The sequence below is a fragment of the Poromitra crassiceps genome (assembly GCF_964638095.1).
Source record: "Poromitra crassiceps genome assembly, chromosome: 16".
Lineage (NCBI taxonomy): Eukaryota > Metazoa > Chordata > Actinopteri > Beryciformes > Melamphaidae > Poromitra > Poromitra crassiceps.
In genome coordinates, this window is record NC_139645.1 from 39,899,645 (window position 1) to 39,927,144 (window position 27,500).

The 27,500-nt window shown below is 45.2% G+C and overlaps 1 protein-coding gene across 1 annotated transcript in view; it reads left to right on the forward strand.

The window, feature by feature from the left end:
- LOC310790939 (asc-type amino acid transporter 1-like) overlaps positions 1-27,500 on the forward strand; it is a gene marked incomplete at its 3' end in the record, with an annotated part of 34,575 nt that overhangs the window by 2,535 nt on the left and 4,540 nt on the right. The window contains exons 2-4 of the mRNA XM_083652648.1: positions 7,741-7,945; positions 10,329-10,480; positions 26,734-26,859. Coding sequence (XP_083508774.1) covers positions 7,741-7,945; positions 10,329-10,480; positions 26,734-26,859 — 483 coding nt within the window. The remainder of the gene's footprint in view (positions 1-7,740; positions 7,946-10,328; positions 10,481-26,733; positions 26,860-27,500) is intronic.

The window sequence follows — 27,500 nt, forward strand, 5'->3', positions numbered from 1 at the left end:
CCTAGCTGAATATCATTTAGCCATATTGATTTAGCCACAAACGCACTGAAAACATTGCTTCTATTTCCATCATCATCATATCTCTGGATGTGACCGTCTTGTTGTGTTGTGTTTTATATGTTCATGAGAGGAAAACACATGTACGTGCTGTGCCTTTAATATCCAACGTATGAACGATGCACTATGTGTAGCCCCTCCCCCCGCCGCCGGTCCGCCACAATATTGTCAGTATTAATATTATTATAATATTATTATTAAACCGGTCAGCGTTGCAAAAAAGGTTGGGACCACCTGGCGTAAACCTAACCCAGTTCTTTCCCTTGTCTAAACATAACCAACGTTGATGTATTTGAGTTGAACGTTGGAAAGGCAGCCAGGCTTTCTAAGTAACCACCGGTTTAGCTCAAATGGCTCATTTAAAAAAAACTACAGTAGGGCAATATATCTTACACCCAAGTGCAAGGGCAAATCTTTGCTAGTTTCCAGCACTCAGTCTTTTTTCTTTTAATGACCACTGGGTCAGTACAGCAAAGGACCTGTTTCAGTGACCCAGTGGTCATTAAAAGGAAAACATTTAGATTTTGAGTGCTAGAAACTAGCAAAGATTTGCCCTTGCACTTGGGTGTAAGATATGGCCGCTGTCTGACGTTAGCTCCCAAATGTTCCACGGGACATCTGCTCATTTCTCCAATCACCTACCTCGGTTTTGTTTAAATGTGTCGTGATTGGTCAAATACAATTGAACTTCCTTCCACAATCTCTCTTTATAATCTCAAATTATAAATGTTAAAGTGCAAAGTAAAAGTGCTTTATAGTGACGTGTGTGTGTGTGTGTGTGTGTGTGTGTGTGCGTCTGTGTGTGTGCGTGTGTGTGCATGTGACGTGTGTGTGGTGGTAATGAGGGAGATGCAAGCGCTGCCTTTTAACTTTCCCCAACCAGATGTATCCTGCCCGTCCCACCAGGGGATTGAACCGACGACCTTCTGGTCACAAGCTGGCAGGCCACCACTGCCCACATATGGATGACCATAATGATCATGAAAGATTATCCATCCTCATCAAGTTTGCTTTTGAAACACACACAAAATGCAGTGGAGAAAGCCTTGTTGTCCCCCAGGTCCTCCAGTTTCTACTGTGGTAAGACCTGACCATGGCACCCAGGTCCTCCAGTTTCTACTGTGGTAAGACCTGACCATGGCACCCTAGGTCCTCCAGTTTTACTGTGGCAAGACCTGACCATGGCACCCCAGGTCCTCCAGTTTCTACTGTGGTAAGACCTGACCATGGCACCCCAGGCCCCCAGTTTCTACTGTGGTAAGACCTGACCATGGCACCCCAGGCCCCCAGTTTCTACTGTGGTAAGACCTGACCATGGCACCCCAGGCTCCCAGTTTCTACTGTGGTAAGACCTGACCATGGCACCCTAGGTCCTCCAGTTTCTACTGTGGTAAGACCTGACCATGGCACCCCAGGTCCTCCAGTTTCTACTGTGGTATGACCTGACCATGGCACCCCAAGCCCCCTGTTTCTACTGTGGTAAGACCTGACCATGGCACCCCAGGCCCCAGTTTCTACTGTGGTAAGACCTGACCATGGCACCCTAGGTCCTCCAGTTTCTACTGTGGTAAGACCTGACCATGGCACCACAGGTCCTCCAGTTTCTACTGTGGTAAGACCTGACCATGGCACCGCAGGTCCTCCAGTTTCTACTGTGGTAAGACCTGACCATGGCACCCCAGGTCCTCCAGTTTCTACTGTGGTAAGACCTGACCATGGCACCCCAGGTCCTCCAGTTTCTACTGTGGTAAGACCTGACCATGGCACCCCAGGTCCTCCAGTTTCTACTGTGGTAAGACCTGACCATGGCACCACAGGTCCTCCAGTTTCTACTGTAGTAAGACCTGACCATGGCACCCCAGGCCCCCAGTTTCTACTGTAGTAAGACCTGACCATGGCACCACAGGTCCTCCAGTTTCTACTGTGGTAAGACCTGACCATGGCACTTTCATGCTTGTTATCATTTTCAGTAGCTTATCTTTTAGCCAAGGTCATGTGTATTGTTCTTTGTCAGGACTTGATAACGAGCCCGTATGCTAAAGCTAACACTGGCTATTTTTCCTGCACATTTTTCTTAAGAGATACGTCTTTTTTGGTGAGGAATTCTCTATATTTGGATTTCCCTGTCACTGTCAAGACCTAAAGCACTGTTACTCCCATCACCACTAACGGCAGCAGAGAGGCTTATATCATAAAGAAACAAACAGGTTAATGTAAGACATATTAGTACTTTTTACTCAGTATTTCTCAGTAGTGCCTTAAGTAGATTACTACTGAGATATGATATATTTTCTAGTTATTAGGGTTAGGGTTAGTTTCTCATCAGTCATCATCCTCCAACAAAGAAAATCCAACATAGATAGAGGACATTTGACTGTAGAGTATCTCCCTTGCATCATCATAAGCTGTACAACAGAACAGAAAATGAATCTCGTTCTCAATTTCAGACAAGTCACAAAGCAAACAAAGTCTATCTTCTTCAGGGGTAGCATTACACCTACCAGTTTCCAGTGCCAAGGGCAGAGTTCCAGAACACACACAGACAGCACAACTGTGCACACAGGGACCTTTTTCGTCTGTCCAAATCAAACTTCACATAAAGGCTCTGCACACTGTCTTTTATGAGACGATAGGTTCTTAGCTTTGTTTTATACCATAAATCAACAGACCATTTGTCTATGTCTGTCATTTTGTCTATACAAAAGAAACATATTACTCATATAGTCTCTCGAATATCACAAACTAACCTGTTATGAAAAATAAACGACAAATCATTCAAATAGAATAAGGATTTCAATTCAATTGCAGCATGTCTTTATACTCTTTATACACTACCCCTCAGCTTTTAGGAGGTTGTTTCAAATGCGCCTTAGATTTTAGAATGCTTTTCTAGACGGCCGACCGGAGCGCACCACTGCGAGGGAAAGGGGTGCGCTGGATTTACAACACGAGACAAAACGAGAGCTGATGCTAAACGGAATGCGGCACGTTTTACAGCGTCTCAATTTGATCGTGATTCTCTTGTTTTCATGATTATGCGAAAGGCAAAAATCTTGATCATGAATCATGATTAATATGAGATGAATTGTGCAGCCCTTAGTTAGTTAGTGCAGAGAGGTCAGGACAGGAGGACTCTCCAGTCCAGCTATTCAGCTGTCATGCTGAAGCTTGTGACGGCACAAACATAAACAGGCGTTATGTAAGCCTCCTAAATCACATGTGACAGTGCTAACGTACCGCCGCGGGCCCTCACTCACTCTGGATCATTAGAGAGAGTGTGTGTGTGTGTATGTGTGTGTGTGTGTGTGTGTACGTGTGCGTGTGCGTGTGCGTGTGTGTGTGTGTGTGTGTGTGTGTGTGTGTGTGGGGGGGGGGGGGGGATATGGGGGGCGTCGTGCTTCACTGGATTTTATTCGTCAAAATGTTTATATAAATAACTTTTATTTAACTAGGGAGTAGGGAGTCACGTTGAGATTAAAAACCTCTGACTTTTACAAGTGAGACCTATAGCCGAGGCAGAGGCAGGGTCAAATAGCAGCATCAGATCACATAACAGGACAACATCATCAGATTACAACACAGCAACAAATACATCAGAAACAGTGCATAAAAAAGGAAGCAATATTTAGTCGTGTGTTTGTTAATTGATGCAAGTGCAGCTAACAGCGACCACTTCCATTATCCTATATGCTTAAAATAATTTAAAATCAGGAACTGCAGGTCATTCGAGGACCAAGGGCCATCGTCGAACAGGCTTGCTTTGCCAAAACTCTGTTAAAACCCTGGAGGAAAAAATAATAATGAAAATACATGTAAGGTCTGAAATGAGTATTGCAGAGCTGTTTTTTTGGGGGGAAATGTCAGTTTGAGGAGCATGCAGAAAATGTGTTCAAAAGTAATCCAAAAGTAGCGTAAAGTAATCAGTTACATTGTGATACTTGGATTACATTACCGATTACAATTTTTAACAGGTAATTAGTAATTGTATCGGATTACATTTTTAAAGTAACCCTCCCAACCCTGGTTGTAGCCTACGCAAAGTGAGGGATGACCATCCTAGCATGCTGTGTAAGGTACAGTGACGGGTCCTCAAGCTAGAATACGTGATATACTTCTCAAGGCTGAGTGATGCAGGGGGTCCAGGTTCCAGCAGGTGGACGATGAAGCAAACCTAGTATAGTGATAGTACCATAATCAATCTGAGAAGAACAGAAGGCCAGCAGCTAAGCCAGTGTTCATTCCTTTACAGTTCACTGAGCCATGTCTCTTCTGATGGAGACTCTCATCTCTTCTGATGGAGACTCTCATCTCTCTCGTCTCTTCTGATGGAGACTCTCATCTCTTCTGGTCCAGAAAGGAGCAAAACATGTTTTGCTTTGACAGCTGCTGTTTGCTGGATTTGCCAGAGTACAGAGAGAGAGAGAGAGAGAGAGAGAGAGAGAGGGATGTTGTGGAAGGAGTCCAAGGCTGGATTTGAACTTGGCACATGGTGGGGTCATCTATCTATCTATCTATCTATCTATCTATCTATCTATCTATCTATCTATCTATCTATCTATCTATCTATCTATCTATCTATCTATCTATCTATCTATCTATCTATCTATCTATCTATCTATCTATCTACTGGCCTGTTGAAAGATGAAAAATGTTCCTCACTGCATGCTACCATAAAAACCAGGGCAGATCAAATGAGATGTTTGGTGTAAGTATGGGAGGTAATTTGAGGTGGAACTGTTCTTTAATTACGGACATGGCAGATTCACACGGGATTACGATCACAGACAACCTCCGCAATCATTACAAATGACCTAGCAGAGGTCCCCGGGCTCTTTTCACAGCAAAGCAGGAAGTAAAGCATGTGTAACCAATAACATTAACGAGGAGGGCCCCTGGCACTGTCTGGAACACCTACACGGGATGGAACCATCATTATTGCTATTGGTTACAATACACCTGCTTTACTTCCTGCTTTTACCACCTCAAAACGGTTGCTGTGAGATGGGTCCATACTAGTGCCATGTGAATAAGGGCTTTAGCCAACTGAGTCAACACTAAGTTTGTTTATTCCCATTTGGATTTGGTCCAGCTGAGCTGTTTCCACTGTCGGGCCAGGCTGGGCTGATCAGGGCTTGGACATTGCACCCCTCCCCCCCCCACCCACCCTTCCCCCCATGGCTATTGATTAAAATATAGATAATTGATGTGATCTGATTGGTCAAATTCACATGTACTGATAGTTTCTCCATGGTTAAATGATGGATTAGCTTGCTTTGCTAACTCTTTTGTTCACCACAGAGCTAGTTAACAATCATCCATTCCTTGCAACATTCTTATCTCTGATTATGTTTACTCGCCTCGTGCTGCTGTGAGTAGTACAAAGGCACAGCCTATTTTTATCCCCAACATACCATAATCACTCTGGGGTATTATCGCTGGCTTTATTCCCATTATGATACAGTTGTTGAGCTGGCCCTGGTCAGCCCTGCTGTGGAAAGTGTGAGACAAATTAAACGTTTATTTACAGACAACTAGCCTAACTATGATGCACAATCAGTCATAGAACAGAAGGATATAGCACAAACACCCAAGGAAAGACTTCCAAGAAAATGGCAACTTGATTTGAGATTGTCTATGTGATTATTAGTAATAATAATTAATCCATACTTTCCCATTCTTCAGCTCCATATGTTCATTAAATTACAACACTATGTGTATATTATTATTGTTTTCCTTTGCTGTATCCTATTTGTTGCTGCAAGGAGGACCCAGTATTATTAATCCAGAACAGTGACTTTAGTATTTGGCACTGAAAAAGAAAGTTGACATTTGTAATTGAACGAAGAAGTTTTGGTCATAGATGTCATTTTGGGCGTCAGTGGAAATAAATAGACCTATTCTGTCATTTTGGTATGAGGACTTGTTGGTTTTAGGCTGAAATCTCAGCTCATTCAAGAAACACTTCCCATCTCCCTCTCTCATGCCCCACTCCTCAAAATGGTAACATCACAAAAAGATGACTGCATCTTCTTCCTGGTTAAAACTATCTTCTGACCTAGCCTGGTTAAAACCATCTTCTGACCTAGCCTGGTTAAAACCATCTTCTGACCTAGCCTGGTTAAAACCATCTTCTGACCTAGCCTGGTTAAAACCATCTTCTGACCTAGCCTGGTTAAAACTAGCCTGGTTAAAACCATCTTCTGACCTAGCCTGGTTAAAACCATCTTCTGACCTAGCCTGGTTAAAACTAGCCTGGTTAAAACCATCTTCTGACCTAGCCTGGTTAAAACCATCTTCTGACCTAGCCTGGTTAAAACCATCTTCTGACCTAGCCTGGTTAAAACCATCTTCTGACCTAGCCTGGTTAAAACCATCTTCTGACCTAGCCTGGTTAAAACTAGCCTGGTTAAAACCATCTTCTGACCTAGCCTGGTTAAAACCATCTTCTGACCAAAACCATCTTCTGACCTAGCCTGGTTAAAAGCAGCTTCTGACCTAGCCTCGTTAAAACTAGCCTGGTTAAAACCATCTTCTGACCTAGCCTGGTTAAAACCATCTTCTGACCAAAACCATCTTCTGACCTAGCCTGGTTAAAAGCAGCCTTCTGACCTAGTCGATTTAAAACCATCCTGATAACGTGACCTCACAATCTGTTTAGATCTACGTATCTGTCTGGATTCCAAGCCGTTCACACTGATTTCAGTGCGTGGGAGCACTGTACTTGCTTTGACAGACAACTCCTTCAGCCAATCAGTGTAGCCAGATCCAGTCCTTCAGCCAATCAGCGTCGGATCCATTCAAAACCAAATCCACTCGGAAGAACGGTTAAAACATTGTTTAATTGTTGTTTTTGGATGTGCTTCTGCAATATCTGCACTTACGGCTGTGTAAACACTACCAACCTTAATATTACTGCCCGTTGCTTCGGGAGCCGCAGAGCCATGGGAGCAGCCATTACTGTGTCGCCAGCGGCGTCCCTGATTGGCTGGTTATGTTTTCAACTACCAGGCAGGTCCCTGATTGGCCTGTGCACTTTGTAATTTCTGAAAATGCCCGCCCCTGGCTGGAGGCCAGACGGTCCCTCAGAACCAAACAATGTGAGATCACGTGACCGGATGGTTTAGCAGCTACTTCTGACCCATTCTTATGTCTTCCCTTCACTTCTCTCATCCAAGATCATTTAAGGTTACAGGAAGATCTGTTCTCTTGTCTGGGTGCTGTCAGCCCTGTATCTTACTATTGGTGCCTCATTCTGGTTAAGACTGTCAGTTAGATGCCTAAAACGTAACACGTAATTGTAGGTTGAAGACCAACACACACCCCAAAAGCAGCCGAGGCAGGAGACTTGATGGTAATGATAAGGTGGTTTTTGGAGTTGAATCAGCGAATCCATCCTGGTTTTATTTTAAGAGCTGGGATGCCTTCAGAAGCTTCTTTGAATCTGTGTTTTTTGTCTTATTACCTTATGTCTTTCAGCAGGATATTAAAGAATAAATGTATACATGTATTTGACAGATGTAGCATATTATGTGTTTTCAGGATCAAGAAATCGCTTGAACTGTACGTCAATAATCTGGGTGTAACATAAAGTTGGAGTTTTAGGCACACATTTTGATCATCCTCTGTGTTAAACTACGCCTAACCTTTACAACCTCCACACCCTCTCTCCCCTACCTTCTCCAGGGAACATCATCGGCTCTGGGATCTTCATCTCTCCCAAAGGGGTGCTAGAACATGCGGGCTCGGTGGGGCTGTCGCTCATCGTGTGGGTGCTGGGAGGGGGCATCTGCGCCCTGGGCTCCATGTGCTACGCCGAGCTGGGCGTCACCATCCCCAAGTCTGGAGGAGACTACTCCTACGTGACGGAGATCTTTGGAGGGCTGGTGGGGTGAGTCTGGTGGTCTGGTGGTGTACAGTTTTGGATGACGCAGGTCTGTCTTTAACACAATATACAGTATGTTCATAACAACATGAGACAACATGTCACACTGTTGTCATGTGAAAACCTCGTCACTTCAATTTTACGTCATTTACATGGTCCTCTGTGGGACCTTCTGGGCTTATGAATCTCAGGTTCTCACCTCTTGGTGTGGACCTTGTTATACAGCAGTCCAGATGCAGATGTATGCAGGGAGAATGGTTCAGTTTCGCCGGACTCTTCATCTGGAACCAATCAGCTGTGAATGTGTTGTGAAGCTCCTGTGGTCATGTGATATGTAAAGTGACCCTGGAGCAGCACTGTTAGTCTGAGAGTCAAAGAGGCCCTCCTCTGCTGTGGGACGGATCACTCCTTTCACTTCTTCTGTCTCCTTTCATTCATTCATTTGCACAAACGGAGGGGAAACGGAAAGAGCAAACATTTGTGCATCAAAAAGCCAAAGAGCCTAATCAGAGCCTTTCACGTCAAACCAAGCAAAGTGAAGAGAGCAGTCCTGCTTTGAACACAGTTGATATCGTCGTCTTAACATCCATCTAGTTGATTTAACTTTTGAATCAGCCCGAGCCGCCACAGGCAGAGAGAAACCAAAAGCTGGGCCAAAAGCTCCTGGCTGTAGCTCTCTGGCTACTTGGCTAGTAATTGCAGCTATTGACTGGAGCCTTTTTTGGCTACAAGTGAGCGACTGTTTTCAGCTGATTGTAAATGTTTTGCGGTGAGACACGCCGAGATCCAGGATGTTCTTGTCTTCTCATGTCTCCTCTCCTCTTCTGGTGGTGAAAAGGGTTTGTCTGAAATGATGTTCGGACCACAATCAAACAAGCACGGAAGTCTTAGATCATCAATGAAGTTGTAGCAGCCAGTCAGCCAACTGGCTGCTACAACAGCAAAAATGGCATCCAGGACTAGGTCATTTCAATGATTGTAACATGAAATTACACAATACGGTAATATCGCTAGGGGCACGGTGGCGCTGTCGCCTCAGAGCAAGAAGGAACCTGGGTTCGATTCCCAGCTAGGATGCTGTGGCCCCCAGGGCATGCCCCCTTACCGCATGCCCTCAGTGCCTATAGTGCCCAGGTGAGGTATCTTGTGAAAAGGGCCTTTCTGTACACTAGAAAGCTGGACACTGCTCATCGCTGCCCCCAAGAGGAAAGACAAACCTGGATGGGATAAATGCAGAGACTATTTCACCGGCCACCGTCAGCATGAGTGTGTGTGTGTGGCTGGCACGTGTTGTACAATGGGTGTCATGTGAGACTAGTTTGTTCGTCTGGTTCTTCTAATTAAGTCCTGTAAAACGACCACAATGGCTTCCATTCCATTGACACAGATAAGGAATGTGGTCCTCTTTCAGGCACCATTTTTTGAACAGCTTCCACTTGTTCTGAATAGTAGGAGACCGACTGCGGACAGATTCAGCCACTCAGGGGCCACGCCCACAGTGCCAGGCTCTCTCAGGGGCCACGCCCACAGTGACAGGCTCTCTCAGGGGCCACGCCCACAGTGCCAGACTCTCTCAGGGGCCACGCCCACAGTGCCAGACTCTCTCAGGGGCCACGCCCACAGTGACAGGCTCTCTCAGGGGCCACGCCCACAGTGCTAGGCTCTCTCAGGGGCCACGCCCACAGTGCCAGACTCTCTCAGGGGCCACGCCCACAGTGACAGGCTCTCTCAGGGGCCACGCCCACAGTGCCAGACTCTCTCAGGGGCCACGCCCACAGTGACAGGCTCTCTCAGGGGCCACGCCCACAGTGCTAGGCTCTCTCAGGGGCCACGCCCACAGTGCCAGACTCTCTCAGGGGCCACGCCCACAGTGACAGGCTCTCTCAGGGGCCACGCCCACAGGGCCAGGCTCTCTCAGGGGCCACGCCCACAGTGCCAGGCTCTCAGGGGCCACACCCACAGTGACAGGCTCTCTCAGGGGCCACGCCAACAGTGCCAGGCTCTCTCAGGGGCCACACCCACAGTGACAGGCTCTCTCCGGGGCCACGCCCACAGTGACAGGCTCTCTCAGGGGCCACGCCCACAGTGACAAGCTCTCTCAGGGGCCACGCCCACAGTGACAGGCTCTCTCAGGGGCCACGCCCACAGTGACAGGCTCTCTCAGGGGCCACGCCCACAGTGTCAGAGATGTGTGAGAGATCATGTGCAAATAAATCAGTATAGTTTTTCGGTGGAGTGCCCCTTTAATGTGTTTGAATTGTCAGCTTCATGTGGATGTGTCATTAAAGGGCTAATAATTTATATACATATTATAAATACATACATATACACATATTAACCCTTGGTGTCTTGCCCCTACATATGAACCCTTGGTGTCTTGTCTCTGTAGCTTCCTGCTGCTATGGAGTGCTGTCCTCATCATGTATCCCACCACGCTGGCCGTCATCGCCCTCACCTTCTCCAACTACGTCCTGCAGCCGGCCTTCCAGAACTGCGTGCCTCCATACATGGCCACCAGACTGCTCTCCACCGTCTGTATCTGTGAGTCCCACACAGTCTCACTCATTTTAAACCAGTTTTAACACCTTTCACTGGTAGTCTGGTAGTCTGGTAGTCTTCTCTCATTTTGTCTCCAATTTGTCACTTAGGTTGAGAACATCTTCGTTAAAATTGGTTAAGTGGTGTGGTCACGGTGGCGGTGTCTGTGGCGGTGTCAGTCCCGATTATGATCTCATCAGTGATGTCATCAGTGATGTCACTCGAGCAACTGTGATTGCGCAACTTTGATGTCACTTAGGCAGTTGTGATGTCATCAGTGATGTCACTCGAGCAACTGTGATGTAGTATAAGCCGATGGCGCACAGTTGCATGATGGCGCCTAAGTGGGTGGGCGGTGTCTGTCTCTCTGTCTGTCTGTCAGTCACGATTTTGGGAGGCTGCGGAGCGGGCGATTTCCATAACTGCAGCCATGGCGCATCATCTCCAGAGTCTCCACGCTACGCGCTTTATTTTTGTACTTTGTCTTGTTTCATGTGTACAAATGTGCTCTCTTTATGTTTATGAATATGATGATTTTAGTGGTTTTGTATTCTGCGTCGTTTTCAGGACACTTTACTGCAAGCATGAATTAATGAAGTCAAGTCAAGCCAGCACAAACAAACCACTAACCATCTCCTGGGGTGGTGCTTTGTTTTAGAGGGGTCAGAGTTCATTTGGCACGTTCACATTATGGACAAAGAAATGGCTGAGTCAGGACTGAGTCCACTGGAACGACTGCACTGTAGCTGCTCCCCATACTGTAGGCCATATTGTTTTTCGGATGATGGCGAAGGCTGGAGGCACCCTCTCTGCCTGTGATTGGCCTAGCGTCAAACGTTCATCCAATCACATTCGCTTGGCTATCCTGCGTCTATTTCTACAGTCTGTGGTCAGACAGACAGCAGTTTCGCTTGCTAGCATGCATGAAAGACTGTGTGTGTTTATGTTTTTGATATAGTCTGGTCTCTGATTTATAATGCTGCCGCTACTCTTGGCAGTGCACGTATGTAGCCTACAGACAAATAAAAAAGAAAAGGTAAAAGATGAATGAGAATTGATCAAGGGTTATATAAAAACAGTGTCAATGCCCATTTACTCATTCTAACACAAGAGTGACATGCATTTGAATTGAAATATATAGCAGTATGTGGTGTTTGCCCAGCCCTTCATTGGGAAATGCAGCTTTATGGAGTGGGATCAGGTGGAGATGGTCTTCAGAAACTTTGATGAGATTGACAGTAAGTAAACATTGTTTCAGATACATGGTGTAGTTGTGGAAAAGTGTGTGTGAGTTTGGAAGAGGAGTGCACCACTAGGTGGAGACATGCATCCATAGCAGTGTTGATTTCGTAGACGAAAACTATGAGGAAAAATGTTAGTGGACTACCTATTTTCACTGGTGAAAACTAGACTAAATGTTAGGGAGGGACGACTTGGGCAGAGATCCAATCAGAAGAGAAGAAGAAGTTAAACATCTGTGTCTGTATTGCACATTCAAACCTTAAAACAATTCCAGAATAACAGATTAATATATCTTTACAATAAGTTTGGAAATTCTAATGAATAGTTACGGTTTTCTTTGACTAAGATGAGATGAAAATACTTAGACACTTAATTGACAAAAACTTGACTAAATAAAATCAGGATGAGGTTGACTAATATGATAAGAGCTTAAGAGGAAGTGGATTATAGCTCACTCAGATAAACATGTGAATGTTCTGTGATATGCAAAGGTTGTTCGTTCAATCCCAGCCTCAGGCAATTTCTTAAAAAGTACACGCATTATAAGCTGCAGCAGTGACCCTTCTTTATCATCACCAGTAGTTTGAACACTGATAGAAATAAGCTGATGAAGGAGACTAGTCAGTCTAGCTAAACTCACTGGTACAAATCTCACCTGTCTCACTCTTTATGCTCTGTGTTATTGTCAGTGTGAATACAGTGTGTAGAAATCAGAAGCTTAACTCCCAACAGCTCATAGCTCAGTCGTCTGAGCGGCTGTGTCACTGTCTCTGTCTGACAGGTAGACTGTTGGTTCGATTCCCGATGGAGGAGACATATTACAGCACTGCCCTGACTTTAACATCACCAGGTGGTACATCCCTGCTGCAGGTGATATCATGGTGCATCCCTGCTGCAGGTGACATCATGGTATGTCCCTGCTGCAGGTGACATCATGGTGCATCCCTGCTGCAGGTGACATCATGGTACATCTCTGCTGCAGGTGACATCATGGTACATCCCTGCTGCAGGTGACATCATGGTACATCTCTGCTGCAGGTGACATCATGGTGCATCCCTGCTGCAGGTGACATCATGGTGCATCCCTGCTGCAGGTGACATCATGGTGCATCTCTGCTGCAGGTGACATCATGGTACATCCCTGCTGCAGGTGACATCATGGTACATCCCTGCTGCAGGTGACATCATGGTACATCTCTGCTGCAGGTGATATCATGGTTCATCCCTGCTGCAGGTGACATCATGGTACATCCCTGCTGCAGGTGATATCATGGTTCATCCCTGCTGCAGGTGACATCATGGTACATCTCTGCTGCAGGTGACATCATGGTACATCCCTGCTGCAGGTGACATCATGGTACATCTCTGCTGCAGGTGACATCATGGTACATCTCTGCTGCAGGTGACATCATGGTACATCCCTGCTGCAGGTGACATCATGGTTCATCCCTGCTGCAGGTGACATCATGGTACATCCCTGCTGCAGGTGATATCATGGTTCATCCCTGCTGCAGGTGACATCATGGTGCATTCCTGCTGCAGGAGACATCATGGTGCGTCCCTGCTGCAGGTGACATCATGGTGCGTCCCTGCTGCAGGTGACATCATGGTGCGTCCCTGCTGCAGGTGACATCATGGTGCGTCCCTGCTGCAGGTGATATCATGGTGCGTCCCTGCTGCAGGTGACATCATGGTGCATCCCTGCTGCAGGTGATATCATGGTACGTCCCTGCTGCAGGTGACATCATGGTGTGTCCCTGCTGCAGGTGATATCATGGTTCATCTCTGCTGCAGGTGATATCATGGTACGTCCCTGCTGCAGGTGACATCATGGTTCATCCCTGCTGCAGGTGACATCATGGTTCATCCCTGTTGCAGGTGATATCATGGTGCATCCCTGCTGCAGGTGATATCATGGTGCATCCCTGTTGCAGGTGATATCATGGTGCATCCCTGCTGCAGGTAATATCATGGTTCATCCCTGCTGCAGGTGACATCATGGTTCATCCCTGCTGCAGGTAATATCATGGTTCATCCCTGCTGCAGGTGATATCATGGTACGTCCCTGCTGCAGGTGACATCATGGTTCATCCCTGCTGCAGGTGACATCATGGTTCATCCCTGTTGCAGGTGATATCATGGTGCATCCCTGTTGCAGGTGATATCATGGTGCATCCCTGTTGCAGGTAATATCATGGTTCATCCCTGCTGCAGGTGATATCATGGTGCGTCCCTGCTGCAGGTAATATCATGGTTCATCCCTGCTGCAGGTGATATCATGGTTCATCCCTGCTGCAGGTGACATCATGGTACGTCCCTGCTGCAGGTGACATCATGGTGCGTCCCTGCTGCAGGTGATATCATGGTTCATCCCTGCTGCAGGTGATATCATGGTTCATCCCTGCTGCAGGTGACATCATGGTGCATCCCTGCTGCAGGTGATATCATGGTTCATCCCTGCTGCAGGTGACATCATGGTGCGTCCCTGCTGCAGGTGATATCATGGTTCATCCCTGCTGCAGGTGACATCATGGTGCATCCCTGCTGCAGGTGACATCATGGTTCATCCCTGCTGCAGGTGACATCATGGTACGTCCCTGCTGCAGGTGACATCATGGTGCGTCCCTGCTGCAGGTGATATCATGGTTCATCCCTGCTGCAGGTGACATCATGGTGCGTCCCTGCTGCAGGTGATATCATGGTACGTCCCTGCTGCAGGTGACATCATGGTACGTCCCTGCTGCAGGTGACATCATGGTACATCCCTGCTGCAGGTGACATCATGGTACATCCCTGCTGCAGGTGACATCATGGTGCATCCCTGCTGCAGGTGATATCATGGTACGTCCCTGCTGCAGGTGATATCATGGTACGTCCCTGCTGCAGGTGATATGGTGTGACCGTACAGACCTGTATGAGATGAGTTGTGTTTTGATGATGTGTCGGACTAACAGCTGACAGTTGACTCCAACGAGGAGACATGTGTTTATGATGAGAGAACTTAGGAAGCCTGGTCTCAGTTGAACTCTTCGGTATAAAAGAAGATGATAATAATTCAAGGAAAGTTACAACACTAATGGATGATTTCTGTAAACAAGCCCAGTAAACATTAACTGATCAGTTATAGGGCCAACGGTCTAACCTTGACCAGGATCAAAGACTTCTAATCTAAATGACACAAAGACACTACTGATACAGATGGATCAGTAGATAATCAGTCTGGATGTCAATAGACAATAGTTAGTGTCTCTCTCAGATAGGCTACGTCACTATTTACAGCTTTTCATGAAACAGTCAAACACCTGGGGAACTTCCCCCTGTGATGAGGCTTTATAGCTGCGTCATTACCATGGATACAGTGTAGCCAGGAAATATAAAATAACAGCATATGAATATGCAAATAACACAAATACCTTCATAAAATGCGTGACAATATTTTTCTATTGGACACAGTAACCATTTAAAGCTCAAATGATTAATGTAACATGCAAGAGAGGCATAATGTTACGTGTGTGTGTGTGTGTGCGTGTGTGTGTGTGTGTGTGTGTGTGCGTGTGTGTGTGCGTGTGTGTGCGTGCGTGCGCGCGTGTCTGTGTGTAGTTGTCAGTGTCAGCCTACATAATGGTGCCAGCCTTTGTAGCCACCGCTAATGAGTGGGCGTGTCCTGGCCATTGTGCATTGTTTTGACAGCGGTTACCATGACGACAACCCGTCACTGAACACCATGGAAACAGGAAGTGGGCAGGACACCTTGCAAATCAGGATCCCATTGGCCATTTGGCATCTTCATTGACTGTTTTTAAATGTTTTTTTTTAGATTTTAGATTTTTTTAGTTTTTTATTGACATAATATTATTGCCCAGCTCTAGTTCAGGCCGATTGAGGTCAGACTTCTGGAGCTCGTAATATCTGTCATTGTGCCAAATGTCTCTGTGATGTACCAACTCAGGAGTTTGTGCCAACATGGCAGAAAAGTGAATAATAAGCCAGCAGAAAAACAAGTGTTTGGTGTTTGGACCCTGAGACAACAGGTCAATATGGAGGAACTGAACCACACAGTCAGATTCTGCTGCTGTAGCTTTCAACAAACCATAACAAGTCTCACAATCTGATAGTAATTAGGCCTGACATTTTAAAATGACTGCATGGGATTAGCATGAAGTGGGCATGTCTGTGAAGGGGAGACGCGTGGGTCCCCATAGAAGCCATTCTCATTCAGATATATTGAGGTCAGAGGTCAAGTCACCCCTTTGAAAATGGCCATGCCGGTTTTTCCCATTGAGTTATAATATGAATGGAGGGAGTGTCCCTATCTCCTCCCTGTATGTTTTTTTGAAGCCAAAATCCGGCCAGATCACTGAACCAGAGTCTGCGCAGTAGCGCCTTTGATTGAGACCCTCTGAGAACTCCACGCCCCTCTGAACTTTCTTATGTAGAGCTGCTGTTTCTAGAATGCGCACAGTGCGTTGTGTATTTATATACAGTCTAGCTCTGTAAATATTGCACTTTAAGTTGTAATATTTTTTGTCTCGCCAAAAGTAACCAGGAAGATTCCCACTATGAGATCAGTTTATCAAAATGACGCCTGTACGAAAATCTGATTTTGGTTGTCGGAGATTTTAGACCTCCAGGCGGCTGCCTGCTGAGTGCTCTCAGCGTGGGCCGGAAGTGGAGGCAGGCCACACTCACTCACCCTCAGCCTCACTGGTCTGCCTCATTGCTGTGTTACTAAGCTAGCCTAATGTTTTCGTGGCATTTTGATTAACTTTATGATTTAATTCCTTTTGGAGCAAATGTTGGTTTTACAATTCTAACCTTGACGCTTTACGCAACGTTGTTTGCTGGTAGTGTTGTGGGTACTGCAGCCTGTAACGTTCTCCGTTGTCGGAGAGTTGTATCAGCCAGACAAGTCAGACCTCCGGGCTGCTCTCAGCCCGCAAGAGGAGCCAGGGCTGCTTGGCTCAGCCTCTCACTGGGGGAAATTCTCGGATGAACAGCTCTGTGTTGATTAGCCTAATGTTTCCGTGGCATTTTGATTAACTTTATGATTACATTTCTTTTGGCGCAAATGTTGGTTTAATCTAACCGTGAGGCTACGTTGTTGTACCCGCCTGGTAGTGTGTGTAGGCAGGCCAACCTAACGTGAGCCAGGCTGCCTGGTCTATTGCCTGGTATATCGTTACTAAGAGAGGAGCTTGTGAAGAACGAACATCCCCACAGTCAAAGCATTTCCCCCAGATATGCATATAAAAACGTTTGTTGCTTTAATAGCCTACAAAAAATAAAACGTCTGTTTGTATGTGATGCTTGAGCTAACGGTGCTTGTGTACTACTAGGCCTCATCTTATACCCGGGACGGGAGTTAACGTTATAAAACACATTTCCTGTCAGTTCTGAAAATATGTGTATTATTGTGTTATTCCAGCTATCGTTATCGGTTGTTAAGTTATAGTAATATTAAGCCGATAAATAATGAAAAACAGCGGCTAACGCCATTGCTAGCCTGCATGTTAAACCCATTGTGTACCCATAACAGCTGGAGTAACACACATCGTAAAACACATTTTCTGAACTTACTTCAGTCGCCAACCAACGTTAATTCCTCGCGCATCTTTCTCAAAACAAAGTTATTTTTATTGCACTCCATTGATATGTCTGGTAGCCAGCACAGCCAACCCATGAGCCACCCCGACCTCCAGGCCTGCACTACCCAGGCTAAGAGCCCATCTCCCGGCCCCACACACCCAGCAGAGCCACCCGACCTCCAGGCAGCGTTACATAACGATGAAGCCGCGTGTCTTGTCTATGAGATAGATCTATACTGTGAAGAGCCTGTCCAGCCAATGACGGCTTGAGACTGGCTGCCACAGCTGTCAATCATCCATTTTTATCCCTTTTTATATGTCAAATAACTACTTAAAAACAAACTGATCAGAAAAATGACCACTTGCACAGGCATTAGCATGATAATGACTATCTAAAATGATACAAACCACCTTTGGAAACAAATTATCTGACGTATACTGTGATTATTTCCGTTTTGATTTTCCCATCCACTAACATGGGGAGGCGGGCCTTGTGACCTAATACTGGATTCAGCCGCCAGAGCGGCGATCTAACATGCAGCGGCTTCACTGAACCAGTCTGATGCCCAGTCCATATTATAATAGGTCCATGGTTTTTCCCCCTCGAGATTTTAGCCTGAATATGGAGCGTTATTTACTGTAGCCCCCTTCCCGACAAGCTAGCTGCTAGCATGATATAGTTGCTACAATGAATGTCTTCTAGTCTCATATGATACACATCTTCACTAGCCCCGGTCAAATCGCTAGTGGATACAGCACCCCAAAAAATATTAATAAATAAAAAATACAAATAATCTCTTTGACGGGGTTCCGCGGACCCCACTTTGGGAACCCTTGGCCTAAGCAAAGGGAATTAGCACTGGAAGTCGATTTACTATAAAGTGATTTTTGTAAAAAAACAAACAAAAAAACAGACATGTTCCTGGTGGGAGTGTTTGGCTGCTGGAACAGCCAGTCAGGTGACAGATTAACTGGTTGTTCTGGACCCCTGCCAGGCCGACTAAACTGTTTTTAGTTTAGCGCTCTGAATGTAAGTCAGTCTAGATATGTGCTCAGCTCACACACACAAACACACACGCTATCTCCCTCCCCTATGAATGTACTCAATGAGAGTCCAGAACACATCCAGTTACATTACCAACAGTGTGTGTGTGTGTGTGTGTGTGTGTGTGTGTGTGTGTGTGTGTGTGTGTGTGTGTGTGTGTGTGTGTGTGTGTGTGTGTGTGTGTGTGTGTGAGCCGGTCGGGACCAGTTAACGCCTGGCTGTTCTAAGAACTTCTAAGAATAGGAGCCTGGTCAGTCATGTGTCCGTGTCAGGACATTTCAGTAGCACTGCTCTCATCACATCACCACACATTAACATATTCATATGAATATATTCATTCATATATTCATATTAATAACTGCCAAAAGACCCAAATGCCAATCTGCAAAAAGTACATGTATGTTTTCCCAGGAATGATGGACAATCATCATTTCAATCATGAGAGACAAGCAAAGTATTAAGTACAGTAGTGGGGCAGTTAATGGTGTGTGTGTGTGTGTGTGTGTGTGTGTAGGTGTGTGTGTGTGTGTGTGTGTAGGTGTGTGTGTGTGTGTGTGGGGGGGGGGGGGTGATAACAGCAGCATGAATGGACTAAAGTGGAGTGAGAAACATATTAAGAAGCAGCAAGATGATTGGCTAACAATGGAGGTGTGTCGCTGTGCTATGTGACCAGCTGATGTGAGCAGCTGATATCTCGATCGACGAGCCGGGAAATGACAGCAAGAGTTATGAGAGGGCATCTGTGAGAGATGGCAGGATGGTGTGAGACGTCAAGCTACTGTAAGCATGCAGAAGTTAAGTTAAGTTAAATTATTCTTTATTTATCCCCATGGGGAAATTCATCCTCTGCATTTGACCCATCCTCTACTAGGAACCTTCCTAGAACTAGGAGCAGTGGGCAGCCGCAGTGCAGCGCCCGGGGACCAACTCCAGTTCTTTTGCAAGTGTCTTGGTCAGGAGCACTGACAGGAGTCTTAACCCTAACATACATGTCTTTGACAGGAATATATATATTTTTTTTAATTCTCTTTTTTATTTCAGTTTTCAGACATACATCCACTATAAATCACATTTTTACATTCCTTTCTTTTCCTTATTTTTTTTTATACAACAAAAGTATAAAAAATAAAAATAAACACAGTCACGACAAAGCAAGAATGAACCCAAAGGACAACACACATAAGATACATACACACACAAAATTGAAAAAAAAGAAAAGAAAAATGGTCATGTGCAGCATTGATTCAGTGGATCATTAACCCTTCAGTTTCCTATTTCAACAGAAATCTGTTCTAAACGGTTTGACAAAATCACCCCATCCCTCCCAATACATTTCAAAGAAGTCTGTCTTGAGTCTCAGAGCAAAAGTTAGCTTTTCCATTACATAGATGCTATGCGTTACATTCAGCCAATCTTCCAGAGTCGGTGGGCTTTTGTTCAACCATCTCTTCGTTATAGCCTTTTTGCTGGCGACCAGCATCAGTTTAAACATGTACATATCTTCAATACCATTGATCATTTCGGGCACCCTTCCCAAATACAGAACCTGAAAGCAGTGTTCAATCTCAATCTTTAACACCTTTTCCATACTCTTTCTTATTTCCCCCCAAAACATACATATCACAGGGCAACTCCAAAATATATGATAATGGTCCGCTCTTTCTTCTCCACACCCCCTCCAACAACCTGTTTGACCTCCCCTTGTTTGAATTGGTGTTAAAAAGTATCTAAGTTTTTCCATTGGAACTCCCTCCATGACAGAGAGTTTGTGGTCTTCCACTGTCTTTCAGTTATCATTTTTCATTCCTCCCTTTCCAGATTGAGTTTCCCCTCCCCTTCCCATTTTTCTTTTAGATACAAATGATTTCCCCCCCTCAGCACTTGAATACCCCTATATAGTTTTGATATGTTTTTAGAACCCTGATCAGCGTTATACGCTGAGAGAAAGACCTTCAGCACCCCCTCCCCAATCCCCGACCTCTTCAGCTCTTCTTCACTAAATTGTCTTTATCTGTATGGCTTCTCAGCTGCAAAAATCTGAATAGATCTTGATTTCCTAGACCATGCTTATCCTTCAGAACCTGAAAGCTTTTAAAAGAATAACAGGAATATTAACCCTAACATACATGTCTTCGATGGTGGGAGGAAACCGGAGCACCCGGAGAAAACCCACACAAACACGGGGAGAACATGCAAACTCCACACAGAAAGGACCTGGGACGGACCGGGGTTCGAACCCGGACCTTCTTGCTGTGAGGCAACAGTACTAACGACTGAGCCACCGTTACCAGCCTTCCTGATAGGAAGATATACCTCCTGACTGGACCCCCATTACTGACAACCATGACTTTTTGAAATTCTTTTAAATCCATACATGATCATGGAAACTTTGATCATGATCATGGAAACCCTGTCTATGCCTGTTTATATTTTTTGTCTCACTAATTACCTTCTGGCCTCTTGTGTTGTTATTTTTTGTGTTTGGTGAGCCAAAGACAATTTTCCACCTTGGTGGACAATAAAGTTATATTCAATTCAATTCAATTCTAAATGATCAGTTTTCAGCTAAACACATGATGCCTTTTCAAGTCAACTTGGCATCTCAGGGCTTCTGGAGACTTGGATTATGCCAGACGAGCAGTATGGAGCCTTTCTTATGCCTCCGCCGGCGATAGCAAGGATTGACGCATTATGGATTTGGCTTGTCCGTCCGTCCGTCCATCTGATGTTCGTTAACACGATATCTGAGGAACGCCTTGACGGAATTTCATCAAATTTGCCTCAAACGTTGACTTGGACTCAAGGATGAACCGATTCGATTTTGGTGGTCAAAGGTCAAAGTTCAGGGTCACTGTGACCTTACGAATGCCATTCCCAAGTTTGTTAACATGATATCTCAGGAATGGCTTGACGGAATTCCTTCCAATTTGGCTCAAAGGTCAAATTGGACGCAAGGATTTTGGTGGTCAAATGTCAAAGTTCAAGGTCAATGTGTTGGTTCCAGCCTTAAAACTCATAAGCATTTTCCGAAATGTCTATGGAGAAAATGAATGGAGAACTCTCTTCCAGGGCAAGAAACATCATGGAAAGTCATGTGACTGTTGAGCTCTATAAGCCACAACCAGCAAAATCCTAAGACCTCCTCAGAGGCCTACATTTACAACCTAATGTCTCTTCAGCACTCTTTGGCATTGCATCAACTGACCAACTGACCAACAGATTATTAATAAGCATGAGCACATGATGACCTTCATGACTCTGCTTGGCCGTAGGATCTTGTTGCACTGGACATCCTCCAAACCAGCAAACTCCTCACTATGGACGAGTGATCTGATGCTCCACTTCAAACTTGATCCAAATGAAATACACACCCAGAGGGTCCAAAGAGCAGTTCTACTTCACCTGGAACTCAGTAATGTATCTCAGCAAACTCAAATCCCCGTGCTTATAACCCAAAACGATGTATGCATTTATTTTGCTAGAATATATCAGATATTAGCCTTTCTTTTTTTATTGTCTTTTTCCCTATTGGGATGCACAATCAGGGATTTGGTGGGATGGGTGGAAGGAGAAGAAGAAGAAGTTTCGATGTTGGCATTCCAACAAGAACATGAATGGTTCTGTCTGTCATCCAATTCTTCCCATAAGATGACATGAACAGAGCGTTTTCTGAGCTGCATCCCCGACATTCAATTAAATTAAATTCACTTTATTTGTCAAATCAACATTTGACAATCAGTCATGTAAATATACCCGATTTAGCCAGAAGGCTAATTTTCGTCGGCAGTCCCTTTGCCTGGTGTTGATTGGCATCCTATAAAGAAAAACTTGCAATAGTTAAAAACAACAGCAAAAGACAGGAAACATAAAATAAAAAATAACAGCAACAACAAAAAACACCATTGTTAGGAAAAAATAAGGAAGTGCACATACAGTACAGGTAAAACAGGATAAAAACAACATAGGTCAATCTGAAGTTTGACAGACTGAATTTTACTTTATTGCAGATTCGTTTATTGTGATGTCCGTAGACATGACTGTAATCAACATGGCAGCATTCATACTGAATGAATGGTAAAATAAGTGTTTTAAGCTTTCAGGTGGACTTTCAGGTTTCTGCTTGTGCATGATGATCTAAGCAAAAGGAAATAATTTTTCTCCATTGATAATAAAATGTATTAATATAAAGCTATATAAACTATTAAAAAAAAAACTTCAGTGAGTGAGTGAAATCAGTCTGTGAATTTGTGCGTGCTGTTGTTGGGTTGGGTAGTGGTGGGAGGGGGGTCAAGAACCCCAGCCTAAAGTTTTTTCGGGGGCTCAAAAAGGATGAGAACCACTGCCTATAGACCAAATCACCGGGATGTTTACATTTACTTCCGGGTACCCCTGAGGTCCACACATTATAATGGCGGTGGACGGCACAAACTGACATGTTGAAGACAAAAACAGACAAAGAAGACAAAAATGGTTCGTCCGTGTTGTGTTGTTGTTTAATATCATTCATAACAACACTTTCACTAACGTTAGTGGAGACCAGACTAGCTAATTTACCTGTTGGACCAGACTAGAGTAGACTAGAAGCTAAATTAAATTGACCTGGCGTCAGTAGCTCTGTCTGTACCAGGCTCTTTCTCGCCGAGAAGAGCCTGGTGACGCGAGGTTACTCTGTCTGTAACGTAAAAAAACAGCGAGTTTGACAGACAAACAAACTTTATTAGCTAGCTAACACTACATAAAACAAACACAGAAGAAAGGCTAGATACGTCGGACAAGCATGTTTACCAACCGTTTAACCATTTAAATTGAAAGTAGTCGGCCGAAAACAACGAGAGGGTTTGACAGCATTTATATGACAACACGCACATTTAAACCTGCCGCCTTTCCCAAGTGGTACCCGGAAGTAAATTTGTTTACATGGTGACGTCACGGTGATTTGGTCTATAGGGGTACGCGTAGCGCAGTTTGGGAACCACTGGGCTTGACCATTAAGAAATCAAATCAAATAAATAACTTAACATAAACACTCACCTTATGTTCTGTTTCCCCTCATGCTTTTGATAGATGTCACTAATTAGTTTCTAGTTTTTGTTTTGATCTTACTATACCTGTATGATTGAAATGAGCGTCACACTAGGCATGTATTTTTGTGGACAAAATTAAACAAGGTGGTGGTGGTTGTTGTTGTTGTTGTTGTTGTTGTTGTTGTTGTTGTTGTAGTACTCCTGTAGTAGTTCATATTAACAGTGATTAAAAGATTAAATGTTGTTAGGAGTGTCCAGAGTCAGACTGGACATGCTATATATTAAATGCTCTTGAAAATCACATGACCGTTTCATTGAATGCTGCACAGAACTCATTTAGAGGTTGATTGAGGGATCATGGTAGGTCACCAGACCAGCTACTGCTCTGATTGGCTGGCAAAGGCCCGCCCTACTCTTAGCGCTGATTGGTCAATTTCAGAGCAAATTTCCAGTGTCTACAGTACATAGACACTGGAGCAAAATCTGACTGGCTTGTACAAGGTAGTTGGTGACTGTGGGGAAATAGCATAGTAACATTTTAATATTTTTGGCATAGTAAAATGTTTTGTATTACTTCGCACCGCCAAGTCCCAAAATCATATACTCATTGCCACAGCCTATTGGCTCTGTGATAGCATTTTGAAGTTTGAAGTGTAAATGTATCATCAGACCAGAGCACGTATGTCTTTAATCCCACACAGCCCCGCACACTTTGAAGCTGCAGCTTCTCCTGAATTCACATCATAAACATGTGTGTTCTATTCTCAGCTCTGTGTCAAACACACTGTGGAGAAAATGTACGAGCACATTCCTGTCATCACAGAGGAATGCCAGACCTGATTTCCTGCTGTAGGAGCAACTCACACTCCAGTCTCTGCATAAAATGACTCTGTGCCCTTTAACAGCCACAGCTGTAGTTTGAGGGCGGGTCTAGGGGGTTTGAAATTGAATGAGTGACAGGTTGTAGCAACCAGTGTTGGGGGTAACTCATTACAAAAGTAACATATTACATGTAATGTATTACTTTTAGCAGTAACTCAGTAATATAACTTATTACTTATAGGATTTCAGTAATATTATACCAGTTACTTTGTCAAGTCACTCAAGTTACAAATTGAGTTAATGTTTTTTAATCAAAGCACCTATTTAAATAAAGATACAATCATTTCCTAAACAAACTGTGTTTTCATGCAAATAACCACTATAGATGACAATAACAAAGGAAAATAATAAAATTTAGTATTTTGGATTGTTTACACTGACTTCAAGGCGGTTGAAATTATTTTTCGGGATGGTCCCGGCCGGGCAGCGATGTCATTCTGCTGCTGCTGTTGTTTTGGTCAAAGTAATGCAAAAGTAGTGTAATAAGTAACGAGTTACTCTACACAGACAGTAATATTGTAAAGTAACTTATTACTTTCAAATGAAAGTAACTAGTAATATGTAGTATATTACATTTTGAAAGTAACTTGCCCAACACTGGTAGCAACCAATGGGAGAGTGGCTTTCAGTTCGACGATAGAATGCAAACGGCAAACTTCTAGCAGTGAATGGTGCAAACTATTGTCTTACACTTGCATGATATAACGTTTCAATGCAGGCCTATGTTATGTATGTTATGTTATGTAGTTAGGTGGAGAGCAGCGAATCAATGTTATATTTATTCTTTGAAGAGTGATGCTGCAGAAGCCAGGCTTCCTGAGGCAACCAGGTGGGCGGTCTCAGGGTGGGCGGGCCTCCCTGATCGCCAGCCGGAGCCAATGGCAGAGCTGATCCCCGCAGCCTGCTTCCTGTGACTCAGACTAGCCTAAACCGAACCAGCAAATGGCACGCCGTTTTCATCCAGGAAACAACCCCGCTGAGCCCCTCCTCCTGTCAGCACCGCACCGGTGGCCTCGACAAACGACAAAATGACAGGGAGACATTCACTCATCATGATGTTGTGTGTGTGTGTGTGTGTGTGTGTGTGTGTGTCTGTGTGTGTGTGTGTGTGTGTGTGTATGTCTGTGTGTGTGTGTGTGTGTGTGTGTGTGTGTGTGTGGGGGGGGGGGGGGGGGGGGGGGGGGCAGTTATTGCCGGCTCAGTTACTTCGGGGAGCTGATCCTGGACCAGAGGAAGGCGTTGGTGATCCATCCCAGCTGGTGGGGATCAGAATGCTAAAGGCTAAACGCTGTGATTGGTTTAGTATTCGGGTGCTGAGGCTGCCTTCAATAGGCTGCTCTGACAGCAGCAGCCAGATTTACCTGCTGCTCTGTCCCAGCCAGAGCCGCGTCCACTTCCTTCCTGTCCGGGTCAACACCGGGAGGGGGGGGGGTCACAGAGAGGCGGGGGTGGGGGCTTGGCGGAAACGGACGCAACCCCCCCGAGGTGCCCGGTGCCACCCAACCTACTGCCAACAATCCACTAGTGTGTGTGTGTGTGTGCGTGTGTGTGTGTGTGTGTGTGTGTGTGTGTGTGTGCAGCGGAAGCAGTTTGTTCACAGTTGTGTAGTAGTAGGAGGGGAGCCCTGACCCAGTAATGGATGACATGGTGGATAACGCCTGCACGCCTGCACGCCCCAAACACACACACACAGGCTGCATGGAGAGAAAGTGTGTGTGTGTGTGTGTGTGTGTGTGTGTGTGTGTGTGTGTGTGTGTGTGTGTGTGTGTGTTTGTGTGTGTGTGTGTGTGTGTAAGGAAGAGAGAGAGAGGGACAGACAGAGACATATGATAAATGAAACTAGTCAGAAAACTCAAGGGGCTCCGCTGGAACAGAGTTCCCTTTTATGCTAATTTCCTCACGCAGTATCCGGGTCTTCCACACACCGCTTGACTCTCGGTCACGCCCACTCCATTTTGATTGGGCGAAGCGCAGCATGCTTAGTTCAAACTCAAGACCCTGCCCACTTAGGAGCTGTGTTCTTCAGCTTTTCACAGAGCTTGCCGACAGACTTTCAATGCAAGTGGAAAGTCTCGAGAGGTCACCATTCAGGAAGTCGGATGTACTTTTGTTTACAGGCAGAGGTTTTACGGTAGCAAGTGCTCAGGGCTGCTTTTATACTGCTCGTTAACAAATGTATTTATATTTGGAGGCCTAGGTCACGTCCACAGCCTGGTTGGAAGTGGCCTGCAGAGGGCAGGATTGCCCAAACCAAAAACCACGGAAGGCACTGGTTCAATTCTGCTCTATTTCTGCAATAAGGAGGCGCTATTTGCTGTATCATAGACTCAGACTGGATACAAATAAATATATTAAAATGTGTGTGTGTGTGTGTGTGTGTGTGTGTGTGTGTGTGTGTGTGTGTGTGTGTGTGTGTGTGTGTGTGTGTGTGTGTGTGTGTGTGTGTGTGTGTGTGTGTGTGTGTGTGTGTGTGTGCAGTGTTCCTGACCTGGGTAAACTGCTCCAGTGTGCGCTGGGCGACGAGGATCCAAGACGTCTTCACCATCGGGAAGCTGCTTGCTCTGGGACTCATCATCATGGTTGGACTGGTCCAGATCTGTAGAGGTAAACACACACACACACACACACACACACACACACACACACACACACACACACAGGTTCTGGTGAGAGAAAACGTCTGCTTTGGTGCACCTGGGTAGTGCAGCAGTAGATTCCCTGCCTACCAACACGTGGGTCACAGGTTCGAGGCCCCGTGATACGTCCGGCTCGGTCGGGCATCCATACGGGTTGGCCGGGGAGCCTGTTCGGGTGGAGGGGAACCGAGGGGAATAGTGTGATCCTCCCACATGCTATGTCCTACCGGTGAAACTCCTCGCTGCCAGGTGAAAAGAAGCAGCTGGCGACTGCACATGTATCAGAGGAAGCATGTGCTAGTCTACAACCCAGATCAGCAGAGGGGGCGGAGCAACGACCGGACAGCAGGGGGAATTGAGTACTGCAGGGATGACATATTTTTGTAGGTTTTATCTAGAAATCGCCGCCATTTGGTTCTTCAGTGGAAAAGTCTATGGGCTTTTAGAATGGGGATTTCACTTCAATGCATATAAATATTAGGGGTGTGCCACCTTAGGCACCTCACGATTCGATTCGATTACGATTAAGGGTGCTACGATTCGATTATTAAACGATTACGATTAATCACGATTTTCGATGCATCTTTTTCACCAAACAGGATTTTTTTA